The sequence below is a fragment of the Quercus robur genome, chromosome 12 (genome assembly GCF_932294415.1).
Source record: "Quercus robur chromosome 12, dhQueRobu3.1, whole genome shotgun sequence".
Lineage (NCBI taxonomy): Eukaryota > Viridiplantae > Streptophyta > Magnoliopsida > Fagales > Fagaceae > Quercus > Quercus robur.
The window spans coordinates 23,282,872-23,298,628 of NC_065545.1; the positions used below are offsets into that span (position 1 = coordinate 23,282,872).

General features: G+C 34.9%; 1 protein-coding gene across 1 annotated transcript; it reads left to right on the forward strand.

Annotated features, from left to right (window-relative positions):
- Window positions 1-1,556: 1,556 nt before the first annotated feature.
- LOC126710155 (uncharacterized) lies at window positions 1,557-15,521 on the forward strand. Its single transcript, XM_050410532.1, has 27 exons — window positions 1,557-1,751; window positions 2,107-2,172; window positions 2,512-2,598; window positions 2,685-2,741; window positions 2,860-2,924; window positions 3,018-3,187; window positions 3,571-3,632; window positions 4,030-4,113; window positions 4,640-4,799; window positions 4,875-4,990; window positions 5,375-5,503; window positions 6,512-6,583; window positions 6,770-6,865; window positions 6,948-7,025; window positions 9,232-9,360; window positions 9,476-9,652; window positions 9,837-10,040; window positions 10,147-10,260; window positions 10,365-10,615; window positions 10,929-10,974; window positions 11,072-11,320; window positions 11,608-11,838; window positions 12,289-12,380; window positions 13,734-13,962; window positions 14,081-14,434; window positions 14,877-14,950; window positions 15,052-15,521. The coding sequence occupies exons 1-27, from the start codon at window positions 1,599-1,601 to the stop codon at window positions 15,155-15,157; spliced, it is 3,651 nt and encodes a 1,216-aa protein (XP_050266489.1). The 5' UTR covers window positions 1,557-1,598; the 3' UTR covers window positions 15,158-15,521.
- The last annotated feature ends 236 nt before the right edge of the window (window positions 15,522-15,757 follow it).

A 15,757-nucleotide genomic window follows, 5' to 3' on the forward strand; every position in this document is an offset into this window, starting at 1 on the left:
CGTTGGAATGAGAATTTGATAATTTTTGTAATGACATTAGTTTCAACCCGTTCTGACAGTGGGTCAAAATTAGCGTTTTTGGGCCCACCTAGGATTGACTTCAGGTCAAACTTGGTCAAAGTTGTTAAAATTCTACGAGAAGCTCGGTTTGATGTAAAACCATGAAAAATGTTGTTTTGTAAGGGTTTTGACCTTGTTTGTTCTTCAGTCAATCCTAGGGTTATCTAGGGGCATTCTTGTCATTTTTGCTGAAAAAGGCACCTCGAATGCTCCGATGCCCGAATGGGTTGCGCTACGTCATTCTGGATGTTCTCATGGCCCTATAGAGAGAAAATAATATTTTTGGATTTTTTTGGGGTTCGGCACACAAATCAAGGGTGGACAAAATACGATATCAACAAATAGATTTTCTCACTAAAATCTAAAACTAACTCTTATAGAACTTACTCACATGACCACGTGCAGTTTTAACTCCATGGATTCTTCTATCTGAATTTGCTGAACACAAACACCCACGTTTGTGACTTTGAGATCCCACTCAAAGGTTTCAGATCACCATTAACAGTAGATCTTTTTGCAGCAACTTGTTTCCACTAGTTCTTGATTGTAGATCTCATTCTGGTAGATGCTTGTTAAGTTAGAAGGTTACAGAAACCTCACAAATCTCACATAATTAAATCATAAGACTTCCAAGAACTTCCTAAACATATTTAGGGTTTTCCTTTTATACTAGGTAGTGTAGGACTAAAACCCTAAAAGTTTTCACCAGCTTTAGGCCTAATTTAAAATCTGCAGAATATGACTTTCGATCGGTCGAGTTTCACAGAATTTGAACTCCTCTTTCTGCAACTTGGCAGTTCTTGAATCCTGACTTGGACAATCTTGAATAATGTCTAACACCTAATCTAGACATGTTTTTGTTCTTGGTTTGCCAACATACATAAATTTAGAATCTAAAAACTTATCCTAAATATTTAGAACCTAACATATTCTAATGTTGTTCTTTTAAAACACCATATTTCCTTCCTCATTATTATAATATATATAATATAATATAATTTTCAGAGTTACAAATAGTCATAAACTATGTTGGTTTAAATTCATAATAACTCATTGTCTTATTGGATAAAATTTAAAACAACCATAGTTTTCACAAAAAATAAAAAAAATAAAACAACCATAAAATACACAAACTTTAGTTAAATTAAGTTTGATTTTCTTAAAATAAATTATGATAAAATTAGGTATATTATTTCAATTAAAAAAGAGTGATCTAAATTATTATTATTATTTTTGATAACTAAATTATTATTAATTTTTGATTTAAAAATCAGAACAAACTAAATTTTTTTTAAACAATGTAAACTGGCAAAAGGAGAAGCAAACGGTGTCGTTCTAACAAAACCCATAAACCCCTCTCGCACCAGACACTGCCGCTCGTGCCAGAGCTCCAGAAGAACAAAACCTGAGCAATTCATTTATAATAATATATATGTGTGTACATATATATATATATATATATAAATAAATTTGTAATAAAAAAAAAAAGTAAAAAGAAAGTCATGAAATAAAAAAGCAGATCTCTTCTGATTTTTGCAATGAAAGTGAAACACAGTGTGGGCGAGCTCAAAGTCCACACACAGCGCAGAATGAAGATGAGAGACGCCGTGCTATGCGTAATGATCGCACTCTTCTCTTCTCTCTCACATGCTTCCGCTGATTCCATCCATGGCTGCGGTGGCTTCGTCGAGGTCAATCACTATTCACTATGCTCTCTCTCTTCGATACCACTCCGTTTGGTTAAGAAAAGTATAGGATAAAATTCGAATCGTTTTATCAGGTTTGAATTGAAATTTTCAGTAACCAAACGGAGGATTGGTTGTAATATAAAACACAAATTTCTGAGAAATCATGGATCTGAATTTGGCGCTGATCTCTTCTCTTTTGGATTCTGCCAATCAGCTAGTTTATTTCCGTGTTTTCTTCATTTTTTGATGCAGTAATTAGTTTTAATCCGAAATCTATGAGTTCTTACTATTTCTGAATTCAAGTTGTTTATTTTAATTAATTCTAATCTCTGAAAATTTTTGTATTTGTTTGTTGCAGGCTAGTAGGTATATGATGAATTCGAGGAAGCCGAATGATGCGAAAATGGATTATTCTCACATTTCGGTATGTATTTGTGATTTGTCAAACGCACACATTTTGCTTTTTAAGCTTTTCTTGTATATTCCTGAATTGAGTCCTTTGATGGCATCCGTAATCCTCGAACTGAGGCGAGGGAATGAAATGTTTGAAAGAAAAATGTATAATTATCGCTTTGTTGTAGCTTAGCGTTTTAATTGCTTTGGTCGCTTTAATATGTAAAAAGGGCATTGTCATGGGTAGACAATAGTTTACATGGTGACCTTAAAAGGAAAGGAAGTCAAAGGCGTTGTATTTAGTTTGTTTGAATTTGTTTGTGCTTGATGTGTTGTAGATGGATTGTATTTGATATGGTTTGAATTGTAGGTCGAGCTTCAAACGGTGGATGGATTGGTAAAGGACAGAACTCAGTGTGCCCCTAATGGCTACTACTTTATTCCAGTATATGACAAGGTAAACAATTAGAATACTGATCCATATTTCTTGTTTGTGGGCTTATTGTTAAGTTATTCTCATTGAAATATTTATATATGTTGCAGGGTTCTTTTGTGATTAAGATTAATGGACCAGAAGGATGGGCATGGGACCCAGAGAAGGTTTAGTGATTGCACTGTTAATTTATGTCAAATTTTCTCAAGCAAAGTGCACTCTTTCTCCTTTGTGTGACATGTGGCCTATGTTTTCTAAAATCGAGTCAGGATATATTCTTTACAGGTTCCTGTTGTTGTTGACGATACTGGTTGCAATAGCAATGAAGATATAAATTTCCGTTTCACAGGGTTTGTTTTGATTGATTCTTGTTATAATTTCTGTGCTTGGGCTTGCTCTAAATTTCAGTATGATTTACAACTTGAAAGTTTTTTATGTTGTAGGTTCACCGTCTCTGGTAGGGTGGTGGGAGCTGTTGGTGGTGAGAGCTGTTCTAATAAAAATGGAGGTCCTTCAAATGTAAATGTTGAACTTTTGTCTCCTAGTGGTGATCTCATCTCTTCTGTATCAACATCATCAGTGGGGAGTTACTTGTTTACAAATATTCTTCCAGGTATGAAAGTTTGCATGGTGCATTTTTGTTAATATGATGAATGTGTTTTTACTCCATGTGGCAACTTCTTTAAACAAAACACCTTAAAGCTCCCAACCTATCCTAAAGTATTTTTTAACAAAGAGGTTGTTTTTAAGAAAAGTTAGATGACTTTGAATCTCAGATTCTCAATGAAATTTCATGCATGCTATAGCACATGCAGTGATCCAATTGTCTACTGGGATTGCACTTGTGATTATTTACTCCAAGTGAATTTAATTGTAAAGAGCACCAAAAGATTTCCTGATAATTCTCTCTCTCTCTCTCTCTAACACACACATTTTTTTTTTTTTTTTTTAACAAATGGGAATTCTGTTTTTGATGACATCCTTCTTTGGGTGCAGGGAAATACAAATTGCGTGCTTCGCATCCTGACCTGAAAGTTGAAGTTAGAGGTTCCGCGGAGGTCTTCTGCTTTTTCTTTCACTTTGTTCATACCTCTTCCATTTCTTGCTATTTTTGTTCCCCTCTATCTTCTTCTTCTCTCTTTCTCTCTCTCTCACACACACTCACACAACAATAACAAAAACAACAACAACAACAACAACCAATCCTTAGTCCCCAAAGTTTGGGCTCAGTAATGGATCTTCAACAGACAAATCAGTGTACCATTAATGATTTTCTACCATTTTATTCTATCTGAAGTCATGCTCTCAGTAGGTCCTTGACTGACATGTCTTTTTTTACTACTACTACTACTAATATACGTGTGTGTGTGTATTATTAATGTATGTATGTGAGGCATTATTGTTGATGAGCATGTAAATTCTACATTGTCACTCATTTGGAAGACACTTTTGCAGGTGGAACTGGGGTTTGGAAATGGACTAGTTGAAGACATTTTCTTTGTCCCTGGTTATGATGTCCGAGGGTTTGTTGTTGCTCAGGTAATTATTTTTTTAGAGACAACAGTTGCATAACAGTGCTATTTTTTTGCCTTTTAAATTTTTATTGTCAATTTGTTTAAAAATCCATGTATTAGTACGGGATCTGAACGCCAATTGTGCATTCATGATTCATGTCTATAACTGTTTTGCTTACAACAAGTGGGTGAGGGGGGATTTGAACCCATGTTCTTTACATGAGAAGAATCAAGTGATGCCACTGAGCCACAAGGCTGTTGTCTTTATGTCTATAACTGTTTCTTGTAAGTTTATTTATCAATTTGTTTCCAAAGGTTAGCATTTTCACTTGATTTGAGATCAGCCATATTATGATGATTTGTTTGGTAATATAATTTTTCCACTATCCTCTAGAAGATATTATGTACATCAATGTTTATCATAATTAGGTGTTCTGTTAAAGTATGATATTGGACTTAGTAGTTAAATTTGCTCATCACTTGCTGGCTGATTATGCTTCACATTTGCATCCTTCTATATAAGCTGAAAGCCTTTTGTTACCTTTTGGTAGGGAAATCCAATCTTGGGAGTTTATATTTATTTATACTCGGATGATGTCTTAGAGGTAGATTGTCCCCAAGGTTCTGCTAATGTCCTAGGATCGAGAAAGGCTCTCTGTCATGTTGTATCTGATGCTGATGGATTGTTCACGTTTAAATCAATACCTTGTGGTAATTCCCAATATGGCTGTCTATTTTTCATTCTAGTTACTAGCACATTCTCTCAAATGTTTGAATTACTTACAGGAAGTTACGAGCTCATACCTTACTACAAGGGTGAAAACACAGTATTTGATGTTTCACCTACCGTTGTGTCAGTGTCTGTTGAGCATCAACATGTGACCATTCCTCAAAAGTTTCAGGTAAGCCATATGGTTGCCTACATGGTTGAAATGTAATATTTTCTCCTACTATGGTATTTGTTCACCATCCTCTTGCTGTCTTTCTTGTTCCATTAGATTTTTGTAGGCATGTTGTAAAATTGTCTATAAATTCTGAGGTAAACTTGTTTTGATTTAAAACTCAAGACTTGGTAACAAAGAAAAATTTGTCAAATAAAATTGTGTATGCTAATAGTAGATATGCAAATTATAGTATGTATATGTTACTCTTCATATTCTCATTTGCTGTATTTAGCCTTACACGTGCTAAAAAATATTTGATTATACAGGTGATTGTTAGTATGCTTATCCTATGTTTGGTTTTGTGATTATGTGAATATATTAACATGCAGAATCCTTGAATAGGTCACTGGATTTTCTGTTGGAGGCCGTGTAGTTGATGGAAATGACATGGGAGTGGACTGTGTCAAAATTATAGTTGATGGTCATGAAAGGTCAATCACTGACAAACAAGGGTATTACAAACTTGACCAGGTAAATACTTTATAAAAGATAGTTAAATGTATGTGTGTTTGTGTAGAGCTTGACTAGCTATAATTCTGCACATGCTCTCAATATCCAAGTTTAATTGATCTATTTGACTGTTCATTTCTTTCACAGAAAAATCAGTTAGTTCAGAAATTTTTAAGTGGCATTCATCTCTGTATTATGCTGACTATGTTATTCTTTGGCTCTATATATCTGTTTGTCCTTGGTTATGTTTAAAGAAGTAATATGAGCTGGCATCTTTATGATGCTTATGTCAGTCTCTTTTGAGACACAGTCTGCATGTTGTAGTTATAGTGGCAGATTCAATGAGTTGGCCTATAAATTGGTGGTGAATTAAACTGTACTATTTTTACTAATTATCACCACTCCACAGGACTGGGTAGGTAGGTATTGATAAGGATTTTATTTTTTTTTTTCCCGTATGGAAATCATACTGTGTTGGATATGGAAGGCTTCTTCCCCTTCATCTGCGTCCCCCCACCCAAAAAAAAAAATCTGATAACCTTTTCTAGTTCTATATGACAAATGAATTAAAGTCTTTTGCTTGTTCAGCTAGAAAATATGGGGAGTTTTTATTTATTTTAATAATAAAAATAAAGATAAAACAGCTCAACCATCTTGTCCTAGTGTACCAAAAAATTTGTGGAGTTTTTTTGCATTTTCTTTTACAATAGAAACCAATTTATTTCCATGTCTCTGAACAGAAGGTCTGCATTTATATATTATAACTTGACTTAAACTGTTACTACAACAATCTTTCCCTATCTCTTGCGTGTGTGACTGTTCCTGTGAATATGGTTATTCTGTCAATCACTTAAACATTTTGTTATTTGATTCATGTCTTTGATATTGGTTGAGGTGCCTAGGCTTGAGAAAAGTTTTATTACCATAATGCAATATGTTTATTGAAAATTTGACACACATGAAGTATAAGATCATTTTATCTTATATTCAAGTATTATCTTCTTGTGTTTCCAATTTGTTGTATTTTAGGTTACGTCTAATCGCTATACAATAGAGGCCATAAAGGAGCATTACAAGTTCAACATATTGAAGGATTATATGGTAAAGTAAAGCAAAGTGCATAATTGTATCTTGAATCTTTAGTAAGGTCCTCCTTTTGTGATAATTGAAATTGACAGTGGTCAGTTATTTACGTTTACATTTAGCTCAATGAACTGGTTTATGTCTTAATTGTAATGAATTACATTATTATCCTTTTCTCTTTTCTAACTTGGCTTGCTTGTTTAGGTGTTACCAAACATGGCTTCAATTGCAGATATGAAAGCAGTTTCCTATGATGTCTGTGGTGTGGTTAGGATGGTTAGTGCTGGTTACAAGGCAAAGGTAAACCCCGCATTTTTTCATATGATTTTTTATACTTATACTTTGCATGTCAATTAAACTCGTTGTTGAGCTTGTATTCTAGGTAGCTTTGACTCATGGACCAGAGAATGTTAAACCCCAAGTGAAACTGACAGATGGAAGTGGAAATTTCTGCTTTGAGGTATGTAAGCCTGAAGCTCAATGACGTAGTGCCTTAAAATTGCTTACAGTATATTGTAATTTCGTTCTGATTTTGACATAGCTAAAGTTCAAAAAGTCATTCACAGAGTTGTTTCTTTTGACAATCTGAAGTCTCATTAAATGGTTTTAGTTTTGTGGTGTTTCTAGGTCAACAGAAGCCAGAAAGGCGTTTTTGTTAAATTTTACAAAGCTTCTTATGCTTTTTATCTTATGGTTTTGCTTTTTGATAAGAGTCCCCCCCCTCCCCCCTGCCCCCCCTGGCGGCAGCTGGAATCAGTAAAAAGATTTGAAAATAAGTATGTCAACCAAGATACAGAAAAGTCAAACGACCGGAATCAAAAGCAAAGGAGCACGAATTTGCCTGTTTTATCCAAATAAACTGCCCACAAACCCCAACTTTAATTTGAGCTGAATTATGGAAAGTTCTCGTCTTCAAAATTGTTCATATTCCTCTGTGCAAACTTTCCGCATCAGACAAGATGGAATAGTTCTCCAGATTGTCGGCTTATCCTTTCTACCACAGAGACCAGCCCAGCTGACAAGTAGATCCTACACTCTCAAAGGCATCACCAAAGTTACATCAACAAGGGATACTGTGAAATCCCATAACTCTCTAGCAACACTACAATGGAGGAGTAAATGGTCAATAGTTTCTCCATCGGACTTGCACATGCTACGCCAATCAGGAATATTAATTCCACTTTTTCGCAAATTATCAGCAAGAATTTTTCCCTTCATTGCAGCCCATGCGAAGAATCCAACATGAGGGAGAGACTTAGCAAGTTATACTGTCTGCCAAGGGAAACTTTTGCGGTTTATCCCCTCCACTTCTCAAGACTTCATAATAAGTACGTACTTTGAAGTCCTGAACCTTAGAAATAGTTTTGATCATCCTATCCTCTTAAGACTAGGGTAACTTAATAGAATACAAATCATGGACAGCAGCTCATGGCCAAATTCTCACTTTGGATAATCTTATGCTCTGTGGTCGCCCCTTGGCAAATTGTTGTTGTATGTGTTGTTGTAAGGAGGAATCTGTGAATTATCTTCTTATTTTTTGTCCGTTAGCTCATTCGATGTGGATGCATATGCTTCAGTTGTTTGAGATTGATTGGGTCATGCTAGGTTCGGTTGCAGACTTACTATGTTGTTGGCACCATTGGCTTGGGAAATATAATTTTGATATTTGGAATTTGGTACCAAGCTGTTTGATGTGGACTATTTAGATTGAACATAGTTGGCGTTCTTTTGAGGATATTGAGAAATCACTGGCCTAGTTGTTAGATTTGTGTTAGCAGACTCTCTTCGATTGGTCTTGGTGTTGGGGTCTTTCGGATTGTTCTACTATTATTGATTTTCTTTTGTCTCTTAGAATAGGTTTTTGATTCCTTTATTTCTTTTTGTTTTCTATGTTGTTCTTTGTTCACTATCGCGAACTCTGTATATCTTTTCTTCTTTTCTATTAATAATATTACTTTCTTACCTATCAAAAAAAAAAATCATGGATTACAACTCTCTCATGCACAGCCCGAGTAAAAGTTGCTTTCTAGTGAGCACAGTCGTCAGAAAGCGAAATAATCAGCCACCTTGGTCTCCTTGTCCCTAGAAATCTGGGAAAAGCTCCAGAGCTCTATCCTTGAACATCCTCTCACCTCACCATTGATCAATACCAAAAAAACACGTGCCCCTGTTCCCATTGAGTGGATATATTTCTGTTTTAGAACTGATCTTCTGATCCTTGGTTGATGCAAGATCATGAGCAATCAGAACAGGGGAGCTTGCAGTTATTTGTTTCTCATCTCATTTAATTGGTTGATTGTGGATTTGACTAAATTTGGTTATTTGTTTGACATGGTTATTGTAAAATCAACAGGAAAACATATACATGTCATGCAGTTGTTAATAAAGACAAGCACAAAAGGCAAACATACTTTTGAGTAGCTTTTCATTAAAGTTTATCAAGTAATCAGGTCCAAAGATAATGCCACTGTAATTACCATAACCATGTTGGTTCACCATTTTAAGTTCTCATAATTATTATAATAAAGCTGCTAATGTCTAGTAAAATGATATTTTTTCTGGTATTTTAATTTTTCCTTGTTGTCTTTCATACATACATTTATTAAAGTTAATGTCCCCTTTTCTGATCAATATACATCTCTCTCCTTTATCTATAATCTGTCCAGGTTCCACCAGGTGAATATCGCTTATCTTCTATGGCAGCGACACCTGAGAGTGCTCCTGGACTCATGTTTTTGCCATCTTATGTTGATGTTATGGTCAAAAGTCCATTGTTGGATGTTGAATTTTCTCAGGTAATATCTCTCAAGAATTAAAGTATTTAAGGCCCTTTTGCTTCTTTATACTACTATACTATGAAGTTGGTTGGTTGTCTGGCTATGACAATTGTCTTTTTGGTCTGTTATAAAGGCACTGGTCAATGTACTTGGAACTGTAGCCTGCAAGGAGAAATGTGGCCCATCAGTTTCTGTTACCCTTTTGAGATTGGCTGGTAAACGCACTGAAGAGAGAAAGACAGATAGTTTGACAGATAGCAGTAGTGAATTTCTCTTTTCAAAAGTCATCCCTGGAAAATACAGGCTTGAGGTATAATTCTTGTTCTCTCCTGTCTATATATTCCCATAGCATTTATTTTTTTTTTTTCAGCATGTTTCTTGTTATGAATATAAATATCAAAACATTCATGCAGAATTGAGGTTAATTTGTTTAAGTTTCTGAATGCTGTTTTTATTCTATGTTAATTTATCTTTAAATGGTTATTACTATTTAGGTCAAGCATAACTCTGCAGAAGCACTGTCTAGGGAAGATAATTGGTGCTGGGAGCAGAGCTCCATTGATTTGGATGTTGGTGCTGAGGATGTAAACGGAATTGTATTTGTTCAGAAAGGTTTCTGGGTTAAGGTTATCTCCACCCATGATGTAGATGCTTACATGACTCAAGCAGATGGATCAACGGTAAACTTGAAAATTAAGGTAGTTTCTCTTCATTAAATTTCCCAATCTAAAATCCCTATAACTATTCTGGAATCGTATGTATTTTCAAGAAAAATTGATTTCTATTCCTTCATGTGAATTGCAGAAAGGTTCCCAGCAGATATGTGTAGAATCCCCTGGATTGCATGAACTTCATTTTGTTAACTCATGTATTTTCTTTGGGAGCTCATCAATGAAGATCGATACATTGAATCCATCGGTACATAGTTTATATAGTTCTTTTATTATTATCGGAAGTCTTTAAGTACAATATTGATATTAATATCATTATCTTTTTCCTTCATCATCCATTTATCTCTGTAGCCTGTCTTTCTAAAAGGAGAAAAGTATCTACTTAAAGGACAAATCAATGTTGAGTCTGGGACACTTGATGGTGAATATGAATTACCTGAGAGTATTGTTGTGGACATTCTGAATGGTGGGGGCGAGGTCATTGATGGTACCACAGCTAAACTTAGTTCCATTGAGAAGGATCAAACAAGTGCTGCCATTTATGAGTATTCTGTATGGGTTAATCCTGGAGACAAACTCACTGTTCTTCCTCGGGACTCAAGGTGTATACATTTAGCTGCTTTCTGAGAATTGTGTCATCAAGTGCTTTACTGTTTACTAAGTGGTGGACTGAAGTAGTTCAAGTATTTTATTTGTGTAGGTGTTGACTGTTTCAATTACCATCTCATTGCCTTTTGATGCAGCTTTAGCCTCCTCCACCCCTTGGATTTTATATATAAATTTATTTTTTTGGATGTGTAATGTTATATCATTCTGATTTGATTGCTAGAGAACTTAGTTTAACAGCTCACAATAATGCTAACCTGCGTTTACTGCACCTTTTGTGGCACTGACTTAAGTTGTGATGTGTTGCAGGGATAATGGGGTGAAGAAGATCTTGTTTTATCCTAGACAACGTCATGTAAGCATCATTTGATACATATTATATATATATATATATATATATTCATTTCAAAATTTTTTCTATCGAGCTTCATTCTAAAATTATGTTATGTTAGGTCTTGGTGACAAGTGATGGTTGTCAAGCTCCTGTTCCTGCATTTTCTGCTCGACTGGGCTTATATATTGAAGGATCAGTGTCTCCCCCACTTTCTGGTGTTCATGTTAGGATTCTTGCTGCTGGAGATAGCCACATTGCTGCTCTCAAGAGTGGTGAATCAGTACTTGAAACTACCACAGAGATTGATGGTTCCTTCATTGGGGGGCCTCTATATGATGACATAACTTACAGCGTTGAGGCTTCAAAGGTAAGGAATGTCTCATGATATGATTTCTGTAATGACAAATTCTTTTGCAATAAAATATATTTTAAGTGGTGTGCTTTCTGTAACTATCTTAAATAGTGATCTATCACTCCCATTCCTAGATATTTCATGTTTAAATTTGAAATATGCTTGTGTCATTAATAAATGGGTTCATTATTTCTTTTGTTAGAGGTTTACCCATTGGATAGAATTTAATGTATTTTCTGTATATTTGTTTCCTGTGACTGCAATTCAATGCTATCTTACCTCATGTTTTTCACTTTCTGCAGCCTGGCTATCATCTAAAACGGGTTGGACCTCATTCCTTTTCTTGTCAGAAGCTTGGTCAAATTTCTGTACACATATATTCTGAAGATGATGCTAAAGAACCTATTCCTTCTGTGCTGCTATCATTGAGTGGCGATGAGGGTTATAGGAATAATTCAGTATCTGGGACTGGTGGAACCTTCCTTTTTGATAACTTATTCCCTGGAACTTTCTACCTGCGTGCTCTGCTGAAGGTACTCTATTAGAATGAGCGTTTTTAATAACATTTCATGCAAATAGTCTACTTTTTGTTTGTATTTGCACTTTTGTAATTTCCCCCTCTTTTATGTCTTATCTTCAGTTTAATGATGCTGCATTCAAAATTAGAAACTAGGGAATTTCTGATAAATTCATTGAGGTCTAGTTAATTTTGTAGGACTATTGAGTTTGTTCATCCACCAGAATCCATCATTCTGCAGCCCTCAGTTTCAAGATTTAACACAATATAATGATATTATTTTAAATCACTTATGGTCAAAATTAAGGATTGATGGTGTGACCTACTTCTGCCATATAAACTGTGGAAAGAAATTGAAGATGACTGAAATTATGATTGTTCTATCTGCTGTAGCTAAGATTATTTTAACAACCTGACTCAACTAATGAATAATTGGGTTTTTTTTCTTCCCTCTTTTTTCCTGTAGGAGTATGCTTTCTTGCCTCCTGCTCAGACAATAGAACTTGGTTCTGGGGAGTCTAGAGAAGTCATTTTTCAGGCCACCCGTGTTGCTTACAGGTCTTCTATTGACTCTACTCTCCTTCCATCAGTCAATTCTTTCTTCTCTCAATATAGCCATGCTGTGATAATGCAAACATATGAGAGTTTTTATGTTGCCTTAGCACTGATTTGCCTTGACAGATCATAATCTCTATCAGAGAGAATTTGAAAATCGAAGGTTAATTCCTTACCAAACAATAAAAGTTAACGCAAGCTTTCCCCTTCATCTGCAATGAAAATCAAAATGGAAAGATATTATGAATGAACTATGACTTCTATTTCATTCTCTACTTTGAACTTGTTACAGTTGCTGGATATCATGAATTTAGAAAATACATCATATGCTATAAAATAAAAGTTGTCTACACATCATGCTTGCGCCAAGTGGCTCAACGTCTGTATTACACGTCATAAAGGGCTTTTTGGCTATGTGGTTCGTTATTTTAGATGAAATTTTATTATCAAAATTTCAAGTTGCTTGTTAATTGTTATAATAGTTATCCTAGGTAAAACTTTATTACCTAAGTTTCAAGAAATTTTAAATAAAATTTATTTAATATTTATACATTTTCTATCATGTGCTATATGTTTGCATGTAACTAATGTACTTATACCATGTAGCTCATTGATTATAAAGATAATTAAATTCTACATGAAACTCATTAGCAATGTTTCAAGTGGTTCACTAACTATTAAGATGGTTTTGATAATATTATTAAAATATTTTCTTTAGTTTACATGTAATTTTGATTTGATCCATCGCATGGTCATATAACTAGTATATTGTAATTTTTTTTCCTTTTCTTTTTGTCACATTCTCTCTATACTTCCCATGTACTAGGGTTATGCCCTGATTTTTGCACTTTTTCAATGAATGTATTACTTATAAAAAAAGAAAGAAAAGAAAAGAGTGTCTTGGTATATGTAATTAAATGATACATTTGCATAAAATGCCTATATAATTAAGATCATCAGGTGGGGTGTAGTTTTGGGGGAAAAACAAACTTTTTGAAAGTAAAAAATTAATCACTCCTTAAAATTTTGTAATCACAAATCTCTGTCCTTTCACCCCTTATGATTATCTAGTATTACTATCTAGTCTGAAACTCAAGTATATTCTGTTGTAACTTTGACTTGAAGTTAATGTATGAAATAATTTTTTGACTTTGCATTGTATCTAACACAAGCACGCACGATCCAAGTTTTGAATGCATTTCTCTGACATTGTAGCTAAAATTTTTCTCAATAATATTGCTTCCTTCCCCCCCTCATGGGCTCAAGACCCACCTGACGCTTAAAAAAAGGGGGGATTTTCTTTTCAATGTACATGACGCTTCTGCGAGACACTGAGGTGGTTTTAACTTTCTACAGTGCCATGGGTGTGATCACTTTGCTGTCTGGCCAACCAAAAGAAGGTGTTTCAGTTGAAGCTCGATCTGAGTCAAAAGGTTACTATGAGGAGACAGTGACAGATTCATCTGGAAGTTATCGTCTGAGAGGACTTCATCCTGACACTACATATGTAATCAAAGTAGTGAAAAGGGATGGTCTGGGTAGCCCTAAAATTGAGCGTGCATCTCCAGAATCCATTGCTGTTAAGGTTAGTTGTAGCTAATATTTTCAATAGAAGTACATATAAAATTTCAAATACTAATATCTTTTATGAGTTTGCTGCCTATATGTGAACTCTAATTTGAGCATGCTGTTGATTTTTGTAGGTTGGATCTGAGGATATCAGGAGATTAGATTTTCTGGTCTTTGAACAGCCAGAAATGACCATTTTAAGTTGTCATATTGAAGGAAAGAGAATAGAGGAACCAAATTCACATCTAATGGTGGAAATAAAGTCAGCTACTGACATGTCTAAGGGGTCTGTCTATGATCTGCCACCTTCTAACTTCTTCCAGGTGAAAGACTTGCCAAGGGGAAAGCACATACTGCAGCTACGATCTAGTCTCCCATCAAGCACCCACAAATTTGAGTCTGAGATTATTGAAGTTGACTTGGAGAAGAATACCCAAATTCATGTTGGCCCACTCAGATACAAAGTTGAAGAAAATCACCATAAGCAGGTTTGTTTCATGCTGATGTCAACGTGTTAGCATTCAAACATGTCTTCTAAACTTTCTGGATAGCGATGGTTGTGATCAGGAGATTTGCAGAGCTCTCATATTGTATTTTGTCATTAGCTTAGTTAAACTTTTGCTAATTTCATGGTACTCGTTGAATGCATTTCTTCTGGGTATACTTTTGGACAGAATGATCCAATGCGCTCTTTAGCTCAAATGACAATCTTCCCATAATATTGGGTTTGGATTTGGAGGGGGTGGGGGGAGAAGTGTGGGTACAAAACCCACTAGCTGCTTGTGTAACTGACTAATAATTTAATTTAATTTTTTTAAAAAGCATTAGACTAAAATGAGTTCTTTCCTTCTTCTTTTTTGAAAAGAGATTACTTTCCTTCATTATTTCTTTCTTTTGCTAATTTTCTTCTTCTTCTTCCATGTCCTACAGGAGTTGACTGCAGCACCAGTCTTTCCTCTTGTTGTTGGGGTTTCAGTGGTTGCCTTGGTTATCAGTATGCCAAGGTAATTGTAATATTATTTTCCCTATAAAAACACCTTTACTTGGTTGTGAACTTTTATTCTCATGTAGATACTTAAAATGTTCTTTTATGCCTCAAATTTAGATTAAAGGAATTATATCAATCCACGGTGGATATACCAACTCCAGGATTCACCACAACTGTGAAGAAGGAACCACGAAAGCCAATTTTGAGAAAGAAGACATATTGAATACACTTTCTGTGCCTATACAAGACAGGCAATTTTTGTAGTAAATCTAATTTTCTGTTTCAATTTTGAACACGGGCTAACCTGGGGGAGAGGATTAGTGTTTTCTATAATAGTAAGTAGAGTAGTTTCTTTTTAAACTCTTAAGGTCAAATCTGATTAAATGTGGAATTACTGGGTTCATTCATCTTTGATGGTTATTCATATTCTCACGTCTAGATTCCTGATTGATTGTGCATCAAAACTTTGACACTTGTTAAGGCCCTGGTATTGTATCATACAATTTAGCAATTTGTGACAAGTGGTAAACTCAGATATTTGATTTGCAATTTGTGGAATTCAAAGCATTTCTGTGCTGTGATCCGTATGTGATGTCTTCTCTTAGCTGGTCAAGTAAATGTCTAAATCCATGTTAAAGAATGCCATGGATAGGTAGAACTTAGCTGAGAGACGACTTGTGGGGACACAATGCCATAGCAATCTCTTAACCTTTTTATTTTAATTTAATTAAAATAGCAGTAGTTGTATTAAGGAACTAGATTACTAGTTCTTGCTGTACAAATGTTTGAAGAAGTCAGGGGCCTCCTCTAGCCAGACATGAAA

Coding starts and splice junctions, on each gene's coding strand:
- LOC126710155 (XM_050410532.1), top strand. CDS start 1,599: ATGAAAGTGAAACACAGTGTGGGCGAGCTCAAAGTCCACACACAGCGC. Junction 4,991..5,374: donor CCATTCCTCAAAAGTTTCAG/GTAAGCCATATG, acceptor ATCCTTGAATAG/GTCACTGGATTTTCTGTTGG. Junction 6,866..6,947: donor GTGCTGGTTACAAGGCAAAG/GTAAACCCCGCA, acceptor CTTGTATTCTAG/GTAGCTTTGACTCATGGACC.